This window comes from Myotis yumanensis, unplaced genomic scaffold (genome assembly GCF_028538775.1).
Source record: "Myotis yumanensis isolate MYYU_CA2020_CCGP unplaced genomic scaffold, mMyoYum1.0.hap1 SCAF_12, whole genome shotgun sequence".
Taxonomy (NCBI): domain Eukaryota; kingdom Metazoa; phylum Chordata; class Mammalia; order Chiroptera; family Vespertilionidae; genus Myotis; species Myotis yumanensis.
Genome location: NW_027223763.1, coordinates 25,525,246 through 25,541,671, shown reverse-complemented (window position 1 = coordinate 25,541,671; position 16,426 = coordinate 25,525,246). Strand labels below are relative to the sequence as shown.

At 38.3% G+C, this 16,426-nt stretch overlaps 1 protein-coding gene across 1 annotated transcript in view; it reads left to right on the top strand.

The window, feature by feature from the left end:
* Positions 1–16,426, top strand: part of TGFBR1 (transforming growth factor beta receptor 1) — a 48,678-nt gene that overhangs the window by 13,392 nt on the left and 18,860 nt on the right. Inside the window, exons 2-3 of the mRNA XM_070431084.1 lie at positions 11,496–11,741; positions 14,863–15,093. Of these exons, the coding sequence (XP_070287185.1) occupies positions 11,496–11,741; positions 14,863–15,093 (477 nt within the window). The remainder of the gene's footprint in view (positions 1–11,495; positions 11,742–14,862; positions 15,094–16,426) is intronic.

The following is a 16,426-nucleotide window of genomic DNA, read 5'->3' as shown; positions in this document are numbered from 1 at the left end:
AAACACAGACAAACCAGCAGTACTTGCTACAGCCAAAGGAAGTAAAGCAACCCTGGAGCCAGAGCCTTTGGGAGTGCACATTTTAAGGCCTTTCCTTGACATTCTTGAAGGAGTAAGAACCACAGGTCTACCTTGTCCTTTTCTTTCTTTTTCTCTCGTCTTTAAAAAAGTAAATTACAAATGATAGTTGTGCGTTGCAGATTTGAAATTCCCTAACCCACCAACAAACAAGCCGATTAGCACTGTAGATCCTGTTCCTGTGAACAAATGCTCTAATTTATTTTTGTTTTTGTTGTTTTGCTTTCTATTTTCCTGTGGTAAATTTTAATTTTGTTCTCTTCCTATTTTTTTATTTAAAAAAAAAAAAATCTTTGCCCTAGCTGGTTTGGCTCAGTGGATAGAGCGTCGGTCTGCGGACTGAAGGGTCCTGGGTTCAATTCCGGTCAAGGGCATGTACCTTGGTTGCGGGCACATCACCAGTGGGAGATGTGCAGGAGGCAGCTGATCGATGTTTCTAACTCTCTACCCCTCTCCCTTCCTCTCTGTAAAAAATCAATAAAACATTTTTAAAAAAATCTTTATTGTTGAAAGTGTTACATCTGTCCCCCCTTTTCCCTCTTCCTTCTTATTTTTAATGCATTTCTAAGCTTGAATCTTTCTGTTCTCACAGTCTTTCTCCCTAAGATCACAATTGTTTCTTCCACCAAATTCTTATTTTTTTTTTTTTATTGATTTCAGAGAGGAAGGGAGAGGGAGATAAAAACATCAATGATGAGAAAGGATCATTGATCAGCTGCCTCCTGCATGACACCCATTAGGGATAGAGCCTACAATCCAGGCATGTGCCCTTGACCAGAATCGAACCCAGGACCTTTCAGTCCACAGGTCAACTCTTTATGCACAGAGCCAAACCGGCTAGGGCTGTGGTCAGCAAACCGCGGCTTGCGAACCACATGCGGCTCTTTGGCCCCTTCAGTCTGGCTCTTCCACAAAATACCACGTGCGGGCGCGCACGTACAGTGCGATTGAAACTTCATGGCCCATGCGCAGAAGTCGGTATTTTGTGGAAGAGCCACACTGAAGGGGCCAAAGAGCCGCATGTGGCTCGTGAGCCGCAGTTTGCCGAGCCACAGTTTGCTGACCACTGGGCTAGGGCAAATTCTTTTTTTCTTTTCTTTTCTTTTTTTTTTAAGGCCATATAGATATTCTTTTAGCTAGGGCCTTTCCACTCTTTCTCATTTGTCATTTAAGTTTTGTCAAATCCAACCTTCCCTTGCCTTATGGTGAGAGAAGGGGAAGGAGGGAAGAGTTTTAATAAATAGGAGTCAAGTAGAAATCTTAGGGGATACTCTTTAAGGACCACCAGACTCAGAATTAGCTGTGTGTTGCAAGCAGATGGTGTGCCCTGAGGAAATAGCTGCTCTGAGTGATTGGCTGTTTGCATCTAATTTAGCTTAGAGATCCTGAAACGGGGGGAAAAGTCTCATGGAGCAAATGGATATAGTCACGTATGAAACATTCTAAACCATAGCTAGGACCTAGTAATTATTGACTTGTGTGTAGATGCCATAATTCCATGCTGCATATGCATATGCTGCATAATTCTGTGCTGTATTTTCAATTCTCTGAAGGATAAGTAACATCAAGCCCTGGCAGGCTCTTATCTTTTAATAACCTCACCCCACTAGAGGCCTTCTTCCATAACCAGAACGCTAGCATCAATGCTACAAGCAATTTGAAACCCATATTCCTAATGCTATCTCTGTACATCTAGATTCTGAGGTTTGAAAACTTCATTAGATTGGTTACAGAGCATCCCAAGCTCTGGTTTAGTCTTAAAGGGTAAATGTTCCTTTGAAAGGAATTCAGATAACACTAGATACTTGCGTACTTATGTCCCAAGGGAGGCCATGGATTCAATGGTTAGAAATTTTATAAAATGCTATTAAAGCCCCTTTGTTTTGGCTGGGCTTTAATATCCTTGCTTAGTTTAATTCAGCTATGTTCCTCTAGGTAACTGCAACCAGAATTGAGCTGCTTGCTTTGACATCTTGTTTGACAAGGAACATGAACATTTCAGACTAGGGAAGGCAAGAAAATTAAAACTTATTTAACTGTATGCGTTGTTCACCAAGCCTCTGAGATTTCTGACAATATCTACCATCCTTCTTTTGACTAAATTCACTAATTTTTTTCTTTGTCCTACAAAGGGATGGGAATGACAGGAGACTCAATTAAGAGTAGAAAGTGTATATGCTTTTGTGGAGCAGGAAATAGCAGTGCTGAGGAATGTTTTGAAACATTCTCTGTGAAGGTCTTACATGTCTTGGTAGAGTTATTTCTAGATATTGGATTTTTTGATGCTTTTGTAAATTATATATTTTTGAATTTTTTGTTTTCTAATTGGTTTAAGAAAAGCTGGTGACTTTTTTTTTTTTTATCATGAATAGGTATTGAGTTTTGTGGGTTTTTTTGTTTTTTTTTTTGCTTACATCAAGATGATTATACGATCTATTTATAGTTTCCTAAATTGCCTAACTCTCTTATTCCTGAATCTGTGTACAATATTTTTGAATATCATCTCCCTGGAATGAACTCCCATTCTTCTTTAGGCTTTCTTAAGCCTCATTGTAGGGTTAATCTTTGAGAGAAGTCTCCCTTTTCTGCTCTCTCTGCATTTTGTCTGCATTTCCCCTAATCAGTGGCATGTTTATTCTCTGCACTACATTGTGAACTCCTTGATAGTAGGAATCTCCTCCTGATCATCTCTGTCCCCCTAAAGGTGTATTCTTCCTTTCTACACAGGGTACGTACACTGTTCTTTTCTGGTAAAAAGGTGTTCAGGCCTTGCTCTCTGCTTCTAAAAGTACTAACTGCATAGCCCCGTCAGCAGATTTCTTCAACTGTGGCTCCCATAGTTCTTTTGCTGTTTGCTGGCCTAGGTGTAACTCTCCTCTTGCCCTTAATTCAAAGGCAGCTGGTGGATGGTTACTACTTCCTTCTCTTACCACATTTTCTGTTTCATTCCCCTGCCAGAATGATCTGCCACTTTCATTTAGGTTTATTAGTAGACCTCAGTATCTATGCAACCAAGTCACATCTATAGCCACTCTGCTTTCCCAAAGGGAAAAGGTTGAGTCCTTTTGTCTTGTCTTACTTGGGGGAAATCACCAGAGATCATCTAATAATTCATTTTTTTCTTTCTGTGCTTTTAGAATAAGTCTAGATTATGTTGGTGTAACTCATAGAGAACTTCTTGTAGAAAACTTCTGTTTCCTTGTCTATAAACTAAGGGATTAGGATCAGGTAATTATTAGGTTCCTTCCAGCATGAACATTTTATGGTTAATGAGTTATGATTCTTTATTAGTTAGGATTATTGCTGTGTTCCAACAATTTGTTAATTTGGAACTGAAAATCTACTTCCCTGTAGGTAACTCTCATGCTACTACTGTGAAGTTTTTGGGCTAACCCTGTTCCAAAAGTCATATTGCCGGAAAACTCTGCACAGGTATCTATGAATGGAGAAAGGGAATAGTAGCTACCATTCATGGTTTCATGTGCACACCGTTTAAGTTATATCCTAGAGTTGTATGAAGGTTTGCTCTGATTCTCTGGCCAGTGCTAGGACAGGGACTGGAACATAGTAGGTGATACATATTTGTTGAATAAGTACCCCTATCCTCTGTACCCAGTTCTCTTCCTAGGAAGCTAGTGTTACCTATTTGTTCCATATCCTTCCAGGTGATAACTTTATAATAAGTACAAGCCAATGAGTATTCGTTTTCCTTTCTTCCCTCCTTCTCTTTTCTTCCCTTCTTTTCCTCCCTCCCTCCCTTCCTTAGCACAAATGTTACTATATCAAATACACTGTTCTGCATTATGTACTTTGGTTTAATACATCTCAAGGGGGTAAGTCTACATTAGAACATAGAAAACATAATTTTTTTTAGTAGCTGTATGGTCTTCCATTTTGTATTGGTACATCATGTTATTTTATTTTATCAGTTCTATTGATAGGTTAGATGCATAGGAAAGATTAGAAACAATCTAATATAAACCATTAGGAAATTAATAACCATGTGTGTAAAACACTTTATCCATGTCCAAGTATACCTATAGGTTACATTCCTTCTGGGTCAGAGGTTATGTTCATTTGTAATTTTGAAAGTGCCGGTTCGCCCTCCATTTATATGGAGTGAGCTAGGTTATTCTGGACAATGGGATATTTTACATCATATGGGCTTTAGGGATGCACCTAAGTATGCATTTGCAAAGTTGAAAGGTGTGCACTGAGAGATGGAAAAAGGACTTTAAAAAATGAAGGTAGTAAAGGGTAAAAAAAGAAATGTGCTTGGTTGGCCATTTTAATATGTTTTTTATTGATTTTTAGAGAGAGAGGAAGGGAGAGGGATAGAGAGAAACATCGGTGAGAGAGAAACATCAATCAGCTGCCTCCTGCACACCCCCTTCTGGGGATCACACCGCAACCTGGGCATGCACCTGACCAGAATCAAACCACGATCTCTTGGTTCCTGGGTCCATGCTCAACCACTGACCCACACCAGCCAGGCTTGCTTGGCCATTTTATAAAGGACCCTGGTGGTAGCAACAACTGACATACTAAAGAGATATTTCTTGAATGTTTATTCAAGAAACACATACTGGCCCAGCTGGCATGGCTTAGTGGTTGAGCATCGACCTATGAACCAGAAGGTCATGGTTCGATTCCCAGTGGGGGCATATGCCTGGTTGCGGGCTCAATCCCCAGTGTGGGATGTGCAAGAAGCAGCTGATCAATGATACTTTCTCATCATTGATGTTTCTCTCTCACTCTCCCTTCCTCTCTGAAATCAATGAAAATATATTAAAAGAAAGAAAGAAAGAAAGAAACAAACAAACAAACAAACAAACAAACAAACATACTGGATCTCCTGGCATGCCAAGGCCTAGGGATACAGAAATGCATAAAGCATTAATCCAGTCCCCAACTGAAGTTCACAGTTTAATGGAGGAACTAGATAAACAATTAGACAATGAGGTGCTTTGCTGTAATTGTTGTGCCTTGAAGATGTTAAGTTGAATTTGTCAAAACATGAAAACATGGATGGTTTAATATTTGATGTAATTTGTAAAACAATAGAATCCTACCATTTAAAGGATTGTAGAGTTTTAAACCAACCTTTCATTTAGTGTAAGACATCCTTACTTCATGAACTCTCACTTATTGGTCATTAAGCTTCTGCTTAAATATCTCTAACGACAGATAAGTCATAACCTTCTGAGGCAGCCATTTCCATTTTGTAGGGAGGAGCTGTAGTTAGGAAATGATTTTTTATGAAACAAAATTTACCACATCCTGACCTCATGGTCTGATTTAGTATATATAGCAGTGGTTCCCAAACTTATTTGGCCTACTGCCCCCTTTCCAGAAAAAATATTACTCAGCGCCCCCTGGAAATTAATTTTTTAAAAATTTTAATAGCAATTAAACAGAAAGATATATGTATTAATGTTTCTACCTTTTTCGTAAAATATAGTAAAGAAAGATGTCAATTAGAAACATTAAAGTTTGAAATTATGAAACTATTTATTGAACTCAGAATAGAAAGGTAATACAAAAAAAGTTAAAACAAATGCACCTGTGGCCATCACCGTCCCCCTGGATCGCTGCAGCGCCCACCAGGGGGCGGTAGCGCCCACTTTGGGAATCACTGATATATAGGGTTAAGATAATTAACTCAGTTACAACATCTATAAAATGAGGTGATTGTATCCACTGCTAAGAGACCTTTCAGATTAGCCTTGGTTGAGTTAATTCTTTGAATCTCTAACTCATATTTACATGGCAGATTGATATTCAAACAACAGTTACTGATTACTTATTATATTGGACATTTGTGAGATTTTGTGCCCAGTTCTCCCTCTGTTTCCCCCATCACCATGGCTACAATTAACAGTAAATACTGCTGACTTTTTAAAAAATCTGTTGTTAAACAGATTCCCCAAATCTGCTAAGCAAATCTTTATCCTGTACTTGTGTAGTTTATTTGATACTGAACCTAAATGAAGGCCTTTGTATTAATTGCCCCTATTAAATCTCATCTTGCCATTTAGGCAGCCTATTCTTAGTGTGCTTTGCTCTGATAACAGTCAACATTCTATCAGTTAATTCATGGAGCTTAGGAGACTAGAAAATGCAGGTATTGTGGAAAAAGAAGTGATTGAGAATTTAGGAGTGTCCCCTGTTCTTCCAAGATGGAAGTGTGTGTTGAATTAAATAATGCTTCTTAAGTGACTCAAAGGTAGCAGACGTAAATGAAATTTTTCTGGAATAATGTCTGGATAAACCATACTTTTGTTTGAAGCCCTAAATTTGGGAGTGAAATGTTATCTAGACTACTGGAGAATTTACTTTCACATTGTATGGTGCAGGGTATTTAGACAAGCTTCCTTTGACATTGCCACTGCAGGGTAACCCCAAGGGGGTGCAGTTGAGAAGAACCCCAAGTTTTGAGGAACAAAACCCAGGGCAGTGGCTGGAGGGAGTTTTTTTCCCCATCGCCATTTATCTCCCCTATACCCTCTTCCAGCTCCACCCACCCACGACCCCTGCAATCACCACACTGTTGTCTGTGTGTCCATGAATTTTCTCTTTTTTTCTTTTTTGCTCCATCCCTTCACCCTACCAACACCCAACACCACCAGAGCTGTCTGCCTGCTCTCTATCAATGAGTCTGTCTTTATTTTGCTTGTTAGTTCAGTTTGTTCATTAAATTCCATATATGAGTGAAAACATATGGTACTTGTCTTTTTCTGACTGGCTTATTTCACTTAGCCTAATGTTCTCCAGGCCCATCCATATTGTTGCAAAGGGTAAATTTTTTTCCTTTTTATGGCCAAGTAATATTTCATTGGTGTAAATGTACCATAATGTTTTATCTACTCATCTACTGATGGGCACCTGGGCTGCTTCCAAATCTTGACTATTGTAAATAACGCTGCAGTGAAAATAGAGGCATATAGTTTTTTGAATTAGTGTTTCCAGTTTCTTTGGCTAATATGCAGCATGTTTTTTAAAAAGAAGAGGACCTATAGGGTATACTGTCCCCAGAGGGAGAAGAGAAGCGAGGACAGGTCTCCTTGAGCTGGGGCATGGTACTGGGAGCAGAGAGAAGAGGGGAAGGCAGATTACTCAGAACTGGAGTGGAGGAATAGACTAACAAATGTTGATGTTAGTGCCTGAAAGGATTTGTTATAATTTCTAACTCTTGCCTTCACCTTTGCCAATATTGGTGTGATCTGCTTTTAACTGTAGCTAAACAGACTGTAGCTAGGGCATTGTGCATGTTGGGCTCTTTACCTGCCTGTTGGTGCATATTTGGAAATATTCTCACTGTATAGTTAAATGTAAGTGTGCTGTAATAGGCAGGGTAAAGGAAAGAAGGGTCATCACCAGCCAAGTCAGAGTGGTAAAAAGACTGGAATTTAACCTCTGGTGAGAAAAACCTTCTTTTCCTTCCAATTAATACAATTCAATATGACAGATAATGTTTAGTTTTCACAGCAGAAAAAAAATAGCCTTAGGTGTGCTTCCATTTGAAATCTGTTTCTGTATTTTAATTTGAATGATACTAAAAGCTACAAGTGCCATTCTCATAAGTTATGTTGTGTAAGGTGGTATCAATGACTTTAAGACTTTGTAAGTTTAGGATAATCAGACCACATACCTAAGCAAAACACTTGCCAGCAAGCATTCCTTAAATACCAGTTTTAATGAACTGTCTGCTGTCTTGAAGATGAGATTTAACATTGTGACATTACTGAAATCTTTATTAAATGGTTCTCTAAACCAATTAATGCTGGCGTGAGAATGGAAAAATGTTGTTTCATACAACCACATTTACTGTGAATGAACTTTTGCAAATTGTACATGGTATTGGCGGTTAGCTATTGGCTTTTGAATATATCATGCCTGTATTGCCATATGCTCTGATTTTTCACTCTTTCAATTACAATTACTGTGAAACTTTTGCTCGTACAGTGTGCTGTGAGGATATTTGGCATGAAGGAGATCTTAACACAACTGAAGAAGCACCAGGGAAAGCCTACTGGCAATATTTGTTTAGATGGTAGTTACTCATGACCCAGAATGTCATTCATTTTAGATTATCTTTTAAATTAAACATTTAAAAAAATGTACACAATTCTTAGACTCCTCTTTCTCTTGACATATTTGTGACCTCCTGTTTAGGAAACGCTGCTTTAGAAAATATTTTTCTGATCACTATCTAGGAATCTAGGATTTAAAGATAAGAAAAGAAACGATAATCAAAAAAACTTGGCCATTCTTTTTTTTTTTTTTATATAGTCTCACCTGGGGACATGTTTATTGAATTAAATTTTTTTTTTTTTTTTGAGAGAGAGAGAGAAAGAGAAACATCGATCAGCTGCCTCCCCACATGCACCCTGACTTAGGGTTTGAACCTGCAGCCCAGGTATGTGTCCTGACTGGGAATTGAACCCGCAACCTTTTGGTACACGGGATGAAGCTCCAACTAATTAAGCCACCCGGCCAGGGAAACTTGGCTATTCTTAATGTAATGAGAGACACTTTAACAACAAACTATAAATAGTTGGATTTGTGCTATCCTAAAGGTATGCTAAGAGAGCTATGGGAACTTACTGAAAGGAGCTGCCCAGTTAGTTAGTTATCTTAAGGGTAGAGGAGGGGTTCAAAATCTTGTTTGAACAGGGTCTTAAAGCAGTGGTTCTCAACCTTATGGCCCTTTAAATACAGTTCCTCATGTTGTGACCCAACCATAAAATTATTTTTGTTGCTACTTCATAACTGTAATGTTGCTACTGTTATGAATCGTAATGTAAATATCTGATATGCAGGATGGTCTTAGGCGACCCCTGTGAAAGGGTCATTCGACCACCAAAGGGGTCGCGACCCACAGGTTGAGAACCGCTGTTCTTAAAGATTCAGAGGGTGGGTTTAAACTAGCAGAGAGATAGAATGTGTAAAGACCACCGTCATGAAATACATGATTGTCATAATGGTGAGACATGTGTGGCCCTAGATAGCATTTTTAATGTGAGTGGTAAATTAGAACCCAAAAGTAATTTTTATTTGTTAGACCAAGTGTTGAACTGTTACTTCATGTACTCTAAGGGAGCTGTGAAGATGTTAGAACTTGGAGAGTATTCATGGCAGAAGTTTTATATATAGCAATTACCATATTATATTGTAACATTCTCCTTCACTAGTCTTTGGAACTCTTGTTCAAGAGTTGTGACCATGAGTTATTAATCTTTGTGTACTAAGATTTTGGTAGAGTAACAGATAAAAAAGCTAATACTTAGAAAACCTTGGTTGAATGTACTTATGGGTAAAGAGGACTCAGGAGAGAACGATGACAATCTCCTATGATGGTGGTTTTAATCTTTTATGGGTGACAGACCCGTTGTAATTCTATAAAACTTCTCCTTGAAAAGGCAAATAAATACATACAGCATTTGGCCTACAGTTTTGTGGGATTCATGCGCTCTAAAGCCAGTCCATGGAATTCTGGTTCAGAATCCTTCCTTAGGAAATTATACTCAAGGAACCTATAACCACCACCAAACCTCACCATGAGTAATTACTTTATCTTAACAGTCTTTAAATGTCAGATTATGATAGCGTCTCTTATACTTCCTAAAAAGGAAGAGATCATTGAAATAGCTGAACTATCTATGAAGAAAAACAAAATTTTTTATAATGATTAAGGTAAAACTTTTCTGATCTAGAAATAGAATAGACAAGTATGTTAATGAAGCCAGCAACCAAGAATTAGCTGCTTGAGGAGATCCTGACATTCCTGAATTTGGGTTTAGCAGGTGGGAGTATCCAAGACTACTTTTGGCTCGAAGACTTGCTAGAAGGACTCATGGGACTAAGAAAAGCTGTTATACTAATGGTTATCGTTTATTACAGTGGAAATACCCAGATTAAAATCATTAAAAGGAAAGGGCACATGGGATGAAGTCCAGGAGAAACTAGGTACAAGCTTCCAGGTGTCCTTTCCCAGTGCAGTGGCACAGGTGCACTCCATAGCTCAGCAATGATGTGACAGCACTTGTCAACCAGGGAAGCTCTCCAGAACCTTGGTATCCAGGATTTTTATCTGGGCCCAGTCACACAGGCTTGCAGCATTCTTATCAGGGAGAATATTTCAAGGATTCAGAGTTCATTTCCTAGGAACTGGCCAAGGGCCAGTCCTGAATGAAGAAGGCCTTTCTTGGGAAATGTGAAGTATTGGAGCAACTCAGGCCTGCACAGTAAGTTAGCTGTTCAGAGACTTAGCTTCGTTCTGACCTGCCTGTCTGCCTAGCCACTCTTTCTAGATAGTATAGACTTCCTTGGCCTCGTCATAGGTGGCCATTCTACATACACGAACTCTTCCTTTTTTCTTGCCAACAAGTAATTGGGAAGTTTGATTTGACTTAAAGAAGTAAATGTGCTTTGTAGTTTCATGAGATCATAGTGAAATGTACGTGCCTATTCTGTTTTTCAGTCAATGAGTATTTTTTGAATACTGCTACATACCAGACTCAATGCTAGATGTGGATTTACAGAAATGATTAATATGGGTCCCTGCCCTCAAGGAGCTTAGCGTTTCATAGGGGAGAGAAAAACAAAAGTAGCAATTCTGGTAAAGCAGTGTGTGCTTTGGGAAACAGTTAATCATTGGAGAGCATGGTGGAAGGTCTATTTGTGTGTGCACAGAAAGGTATTGGTGATAATTAGGAAGACTACCATAAAGGGGTCACTCCTTGAGTTGAGCCATAAAGATCAAATAGATAGAAGTGAGCATGGAGCTGGTGTTTCTCTAGTCATTTCTGTAGCCAGGTTGCCTGTTTTGTTAGAGCACATATGTATTGTTACCTGTGCAGTCTCCTTGGCTTACTGAAAAAGCACCGTAATCCTGGCTAGAAGAGAAATGTCTTTCCCAGGGTTTGTACAAGAGAAAAGAGTGGTGCAATACAAATCTATTTCCATTACTCCATTACCATAAGTCCACCCAAATAGCATTTCCAACCTACATTGGAAGATTGTAGTATTTTCATACATTGCTCTTCGATAGGGGGAGTATGTGAATGCATAGTTTTGGACTAGTAAGAGTAAGTATAACCAGTAAAAATTTAAATGTACTTTGTTTCAAACGGGAGGGCAAATGCTTGCTTTACCTTGATGATACTGCATGTAACAATTTCTCTATACTTGGAAGCAAAAAAGCATTAGACAAGAACCTTGGTCCAAATTTTATCATATTTGGCTCTTACATATATGTGCTTCTCAACTCTCCTAAGAGGAATAAAGAGTTTTGTTTTTTGAAAAGTGCGAAGAAATTACTATAAGATCAGGACTGTCTTATAGTGAATATGGGATAATTTCAAAATGTTAACCTTGAGAATATTTTCTAATAAAATCTTGTTCTCTTTTCCTAGCATTACAGTGTTTCTGCCTCCTTTGCCCAAAAGACAATTTTACTTGTGTCACAGATGGACTCTGCTTTGTCTCTGTCACAGAGACCACAGACAAAATTATACACAATAGTATGTGTATAGCTGAAATCGACCTAATTCCTCGAGACAGGCCATTTGTATGTGCACCATCTTCAAAAGCTGGGTCTGTTACTACAACATACTGCTGCAATCAGGACCACTGCAATAAAATAGAACTTCCAACTGTTGGTAAGTTATTGCATAAGACGTTTTTTTTCTTGATACCACAAAGGAAAGCCTTAGACTCTGACTGTGATTTTAGAACTGGAAGGGATCTTAGAGATTGTCTACCCCAGCTTGTTCAGTTTAGAGACAAGAACAAACTTGTCCACAGTGGCAGGGTTATAAGAGTAGCCAAGATCCTGATTCCTGGGTGTGTGTTGTTTGAGAGGTTGATTCCATGATACTTTCTGCTCACCACAGCAGTATGTCCTCAGAACGTCTTCAGAGTGAATTTTTTCTTCCTTGTTTAGTGATCTGTCCTTTTAAAGCAATCAATAATGGGTGGGAATTGAAAGCAGCACTAAACAGTCCAGATGCCCTCATTTTATAATTTCACCTTGCCTTATGAAAAAATGTTCTGGAAAAGCTAGAAATTTCAAGAATAAACTCTTAGGATTAGATTAATTTAAGGTTCTGGTTTAAGATGTCAATCTAAGCACACTTAATTCTGTCCTCAAATTTCTACTATAGTAATCAAAAGGAATATAAAAATAGGGGGGACCTATATTAATGCAAGCAGAATTAATGGAAGAATACTGCCCACATGCCTACACTTGTGAGAAACTTTACAATTTACTAGTACCAGTTAGAGAAGGGCAGCAGTCCCCCACCTGGTACATGTGATAACAGCAAAGTGCAACTGAGTCTGCAGCATGACCAGGAAGCTCCCTGTGGCCAGGCTCTGTCAGACTCTTAACACATTGTATGCGGGAAACGTATTTATACGTTTTACGTTGACTGTAAGAAGTAGAGCCACCTGTTAGCTCGCGATAAAAACTACCCGCAAACAATGTATTAACCTTTCTGGCTCTTTTTGTAAGCATCTGCAATTCTAATATGACAAAATGGTAATTCCAGAATTCTCCATTTCCATTATTTGGACTTAAAATATTTTAATGGAAACTCAACAAAACCTTGAGAAGGCCTCACTTCATTTCTAATGCTAAAAATGCACAAATTCCTTATTCCCAGGTCTTTGATACACAAAAAACAAAAAAATTACCAAATGAAAAGCTTCAGTGGTTTAAAAGGAGTGAACTGGATAAATCAGAGTAGATGTCACCCTTTGAAATAGACTTACCACATGATAGGGAAGAACTTTCAGACAGACCAAAGTCTATTTTTCAGTTGTTCACTGTAAAATGAGGACATTTCACAGTTGATAAAGATTGCTTTCATATGAAAAGCTTGATTGATGAATTATTTTTTAAAATGCAGTATTGAAAATGAACAGCAGACTGGATACGATAATTTTATAGTCAAGTGTGAGACAAGCTTAAGGCAAGATGAGCTTGAGAAACTAACAATTCAGAGAAAAAGACAGTTGGTGAGCAAATTAAGAGATACAGAGGACAGATCTAGGTGATCCAGTATGCTTAGTATAAATATTTCAGAAAAAGACATAAGAGTAGACTTTCTATGCAAAATTAATGAAAAAATACTTATCTAAATACATATAATAAAAGAGAAACCAATTTTAAGAATAAAGAAAAAATGTATATGCATTCAGCACAAGTGAACACGGATTGACTATAAAAGGGAAAAAAGTTCAGATTTTGTGCTTTTTTAAAATACTAGAGGGCAGTGGAACATCATATAGTGAATGTTACTTAAAATTCTTTAGAGAAGCCAAGATTTTTCATATATAAAGGCAAAGCCATCTTTAGATAATTAAGTATTCAGCGTATAAGGCAGTGATGGCGAACCTATGACGCGTGTCAGAGGTGACACGCGAACTCATTTTTTTGGTTGATTTTTCTTTGTTAAATGGCATTTAAATATATAAAATAAATATCAAAAATATAAATCTTTGTTTTACTATGGTTGCAAATATCAAAAAATTTCTATATGTGACACGGCACCAGAGTTAAATTAGGGTTTTTCAAAATGCTGACACGCCGAGCTCAAAAGGTTCGCCATCACTGGTATAAGGACACACATGTACTCTTCCTGAAAGAAATTACTAGAATTAGAATTCTATGTTATAAGAAATAAATCCAAATAAGGATATCAAGAATGGAGAAGATGTGCTATTAAAGAAATGGTGGTGTGCAGTGAGCTAGCAAGGCTCAGGATGAATGCCAAAGTAATTATAATTAACTAGAGGCCCGGGGCACAAAATTCATGTACAAGGCAGGGGTTACCTCAGCCCGGCCTGCATCCTCTTGCAATCTGGGACCGCTAGCTCCTAACTGCTCGCCTGCCTGCCTGATCACCCCTAACCACTCGCCTGCCTGCCTGCCTGATTGCCCCTAACCACTCTGCCTGTCTACCTTATTGCCCCTAACCACTCGCCTGCCTGCCTCATCACCCCTAACCACTCGCCTGCCTGCCTCATCTCCCCTAACCACCTCTGTGTTCCTGTCTCATTGCCCCTAATCACTCTGCCTGCCTGCCTCATCGCCCCTAACTGCCTCTGCCTCGGCCCCTCTGTGGCTTTGTCCGGAAGGTCGTTCAGCTGTCCTGTCTAATTAGCATATTACACTTTTATTATTATAGAAAACTTTCTGAAACAATGTAAAGCAATAATTATTAAAAGAGATGATAAGAAAATAAGTGCTCTTGAATTAAAAACTCAAGTGATTAAAACAGAAGATAGTATACACATGCAAATTTTATTATAAAAAAACAAAGAATATATTTTGCCTGAACAAAATTGATGGATATATATACATATATACACACACATACCTACACTAAACTGAATTGTTTTGGAGTAGTGAGGCTCTATCTAGATTTTTTTTTTTTTTTTTAACTTTTGCTCATCTAGTTCTTTTATTAGTGACCATGAGAGTAATAAATAGGGAGGTCCTAGAATACTGGTGGTAGCTGGCCTTGTTATTTATTTAGACGGCTGAAAAATGCAGGAAGAACAAGTGAATGTTGACTAAGTTGGTGATCATTAAAGGAGAACCCATGGGAGAAGGCTGAATGACTCACTTGTTCTGGTTTCCAGCCCTGTGAGCTGCTGTAATGAGGCTCTATGACTAATGGTGGTAGTGGCCAACTACAGGAAATGTGGAGAATTAGGAAATTGTGGATGCCACATATCGTATTTTTTATATTTATTTCACTTGCCCTTTTTCAGGAAAGCCATCACCTGGCCTTGGTCCCGTTGAACTGGCAGCTGTCATTGCTGGACCAGTCTGCTTCGTCTGCATCTCACTCATGTTGATGGTCTATATCTGCCATAACCGCACTGTCATTCACCATCGAGTGCCAAATGAAGAGGACCCTTCATTAGATCGCCCTTTTATTTCAGAGGGTACTACATTAAAAGATTTAATTTATGATATGACAACATCAGGGTCTGGATCAGGTAATATAATTGTTTTTCCTAAGAAATCTTTTAAAAATTAACTGCATTATTTAATTAATTGGCTGAGCCACTTGACTTGGTGTGTTAAAACTTGGGATAGTGTGAATACTAGTCCAGCTTGAGCCTAGTAAAGGTCTTTAAGTTTGGTCTATATCTGACTATGGCTACTTTAGTGTAGACAGATTAGAACTTACTTTTACTGAAATAAGTCAGTATATCAGCTTTATGTTTGTGTAAATTTCAAAGTATTCTCACCTTCTCAGGACTCCATGTGATAGTAAGAATAAGAAGAATTATTCTCATATAGGTCAGGCTGAGTTTAAAGATGTTCAAATGATATGCAGCTACCCATTCTATTAGGATTGTTTAACAGCTTTATTTTTGTCTTTGAACAGAAACAGGCATGACAGAAAGTGTGTTTCAAATTGTGAAGGTTATTTACTTTTTTATGAATTTTTCGTCATTTTCTCACTTCAGAAAAAAGTCTAACCACCTTGTTATTTAATATAATAACTGGATGGATCCATGGCCCCTGTGATGTTTGCTTTTCTCAGTTCTGGTCACTTTTTGTGGGATTAGAAATAGACTAAGAAATTGCCCTAACCGGTTTGGTTCAGTGGATAGAGCGTCGGCCTGCAGACTGAAGAGCCCCAGGTTCGATTCTGGTCAAGGGCATGTACTCTGGTTGCGGGCACATCCCCAGTAGGGGGTGTGCAGGAGGCAGCTGATCAGTGTTTCTCTCTCATCGAGGTTTCTAACTCTCTATCCCTCTCCCTTCCTCTCTGTAAAAAAATCAATACAAATATATTTTAAAAAAAAGAAATTGCCAGAATTATTCTCAGAAGTGGAATTTGACATAGCACTGCTTTATGTATAAACCAAAGGGGATTTATTTTTGACTTCTTGCTTTGGAAGGATACTAAGAGAGGAAGACCTCTATCCTCTATAGTATTTTAATGTGACACTCAGGTAGGAATTAAGAGAGCTAGACTCCAGTGCACACTTTGTTACTGTTTGGCTCCCTGACCTTGGTCAAACCATGTTTCCTCTTTGGGCTTCTATTTCTTCATCAGAAATATGGAACAGATACTTGGTAATACTACTTAAAGTGGTTTGTTAGGACTTTAAATGAGATATACTATCGCCTTTGAAAGGTATAAATCAACTTCAAATAAGGGTTATATTTATGGGTAAAATGAAGATTTGAAAATATATAATGAAAAATTCACTAATTTTATCACCAAGTGACTAAAGGAACGTTAAAGCAGAAGTTGTGACTAGGGGAAGAATATGACTTTGAAGCACAAAATCACATCTGCTAATAAAGTTCACA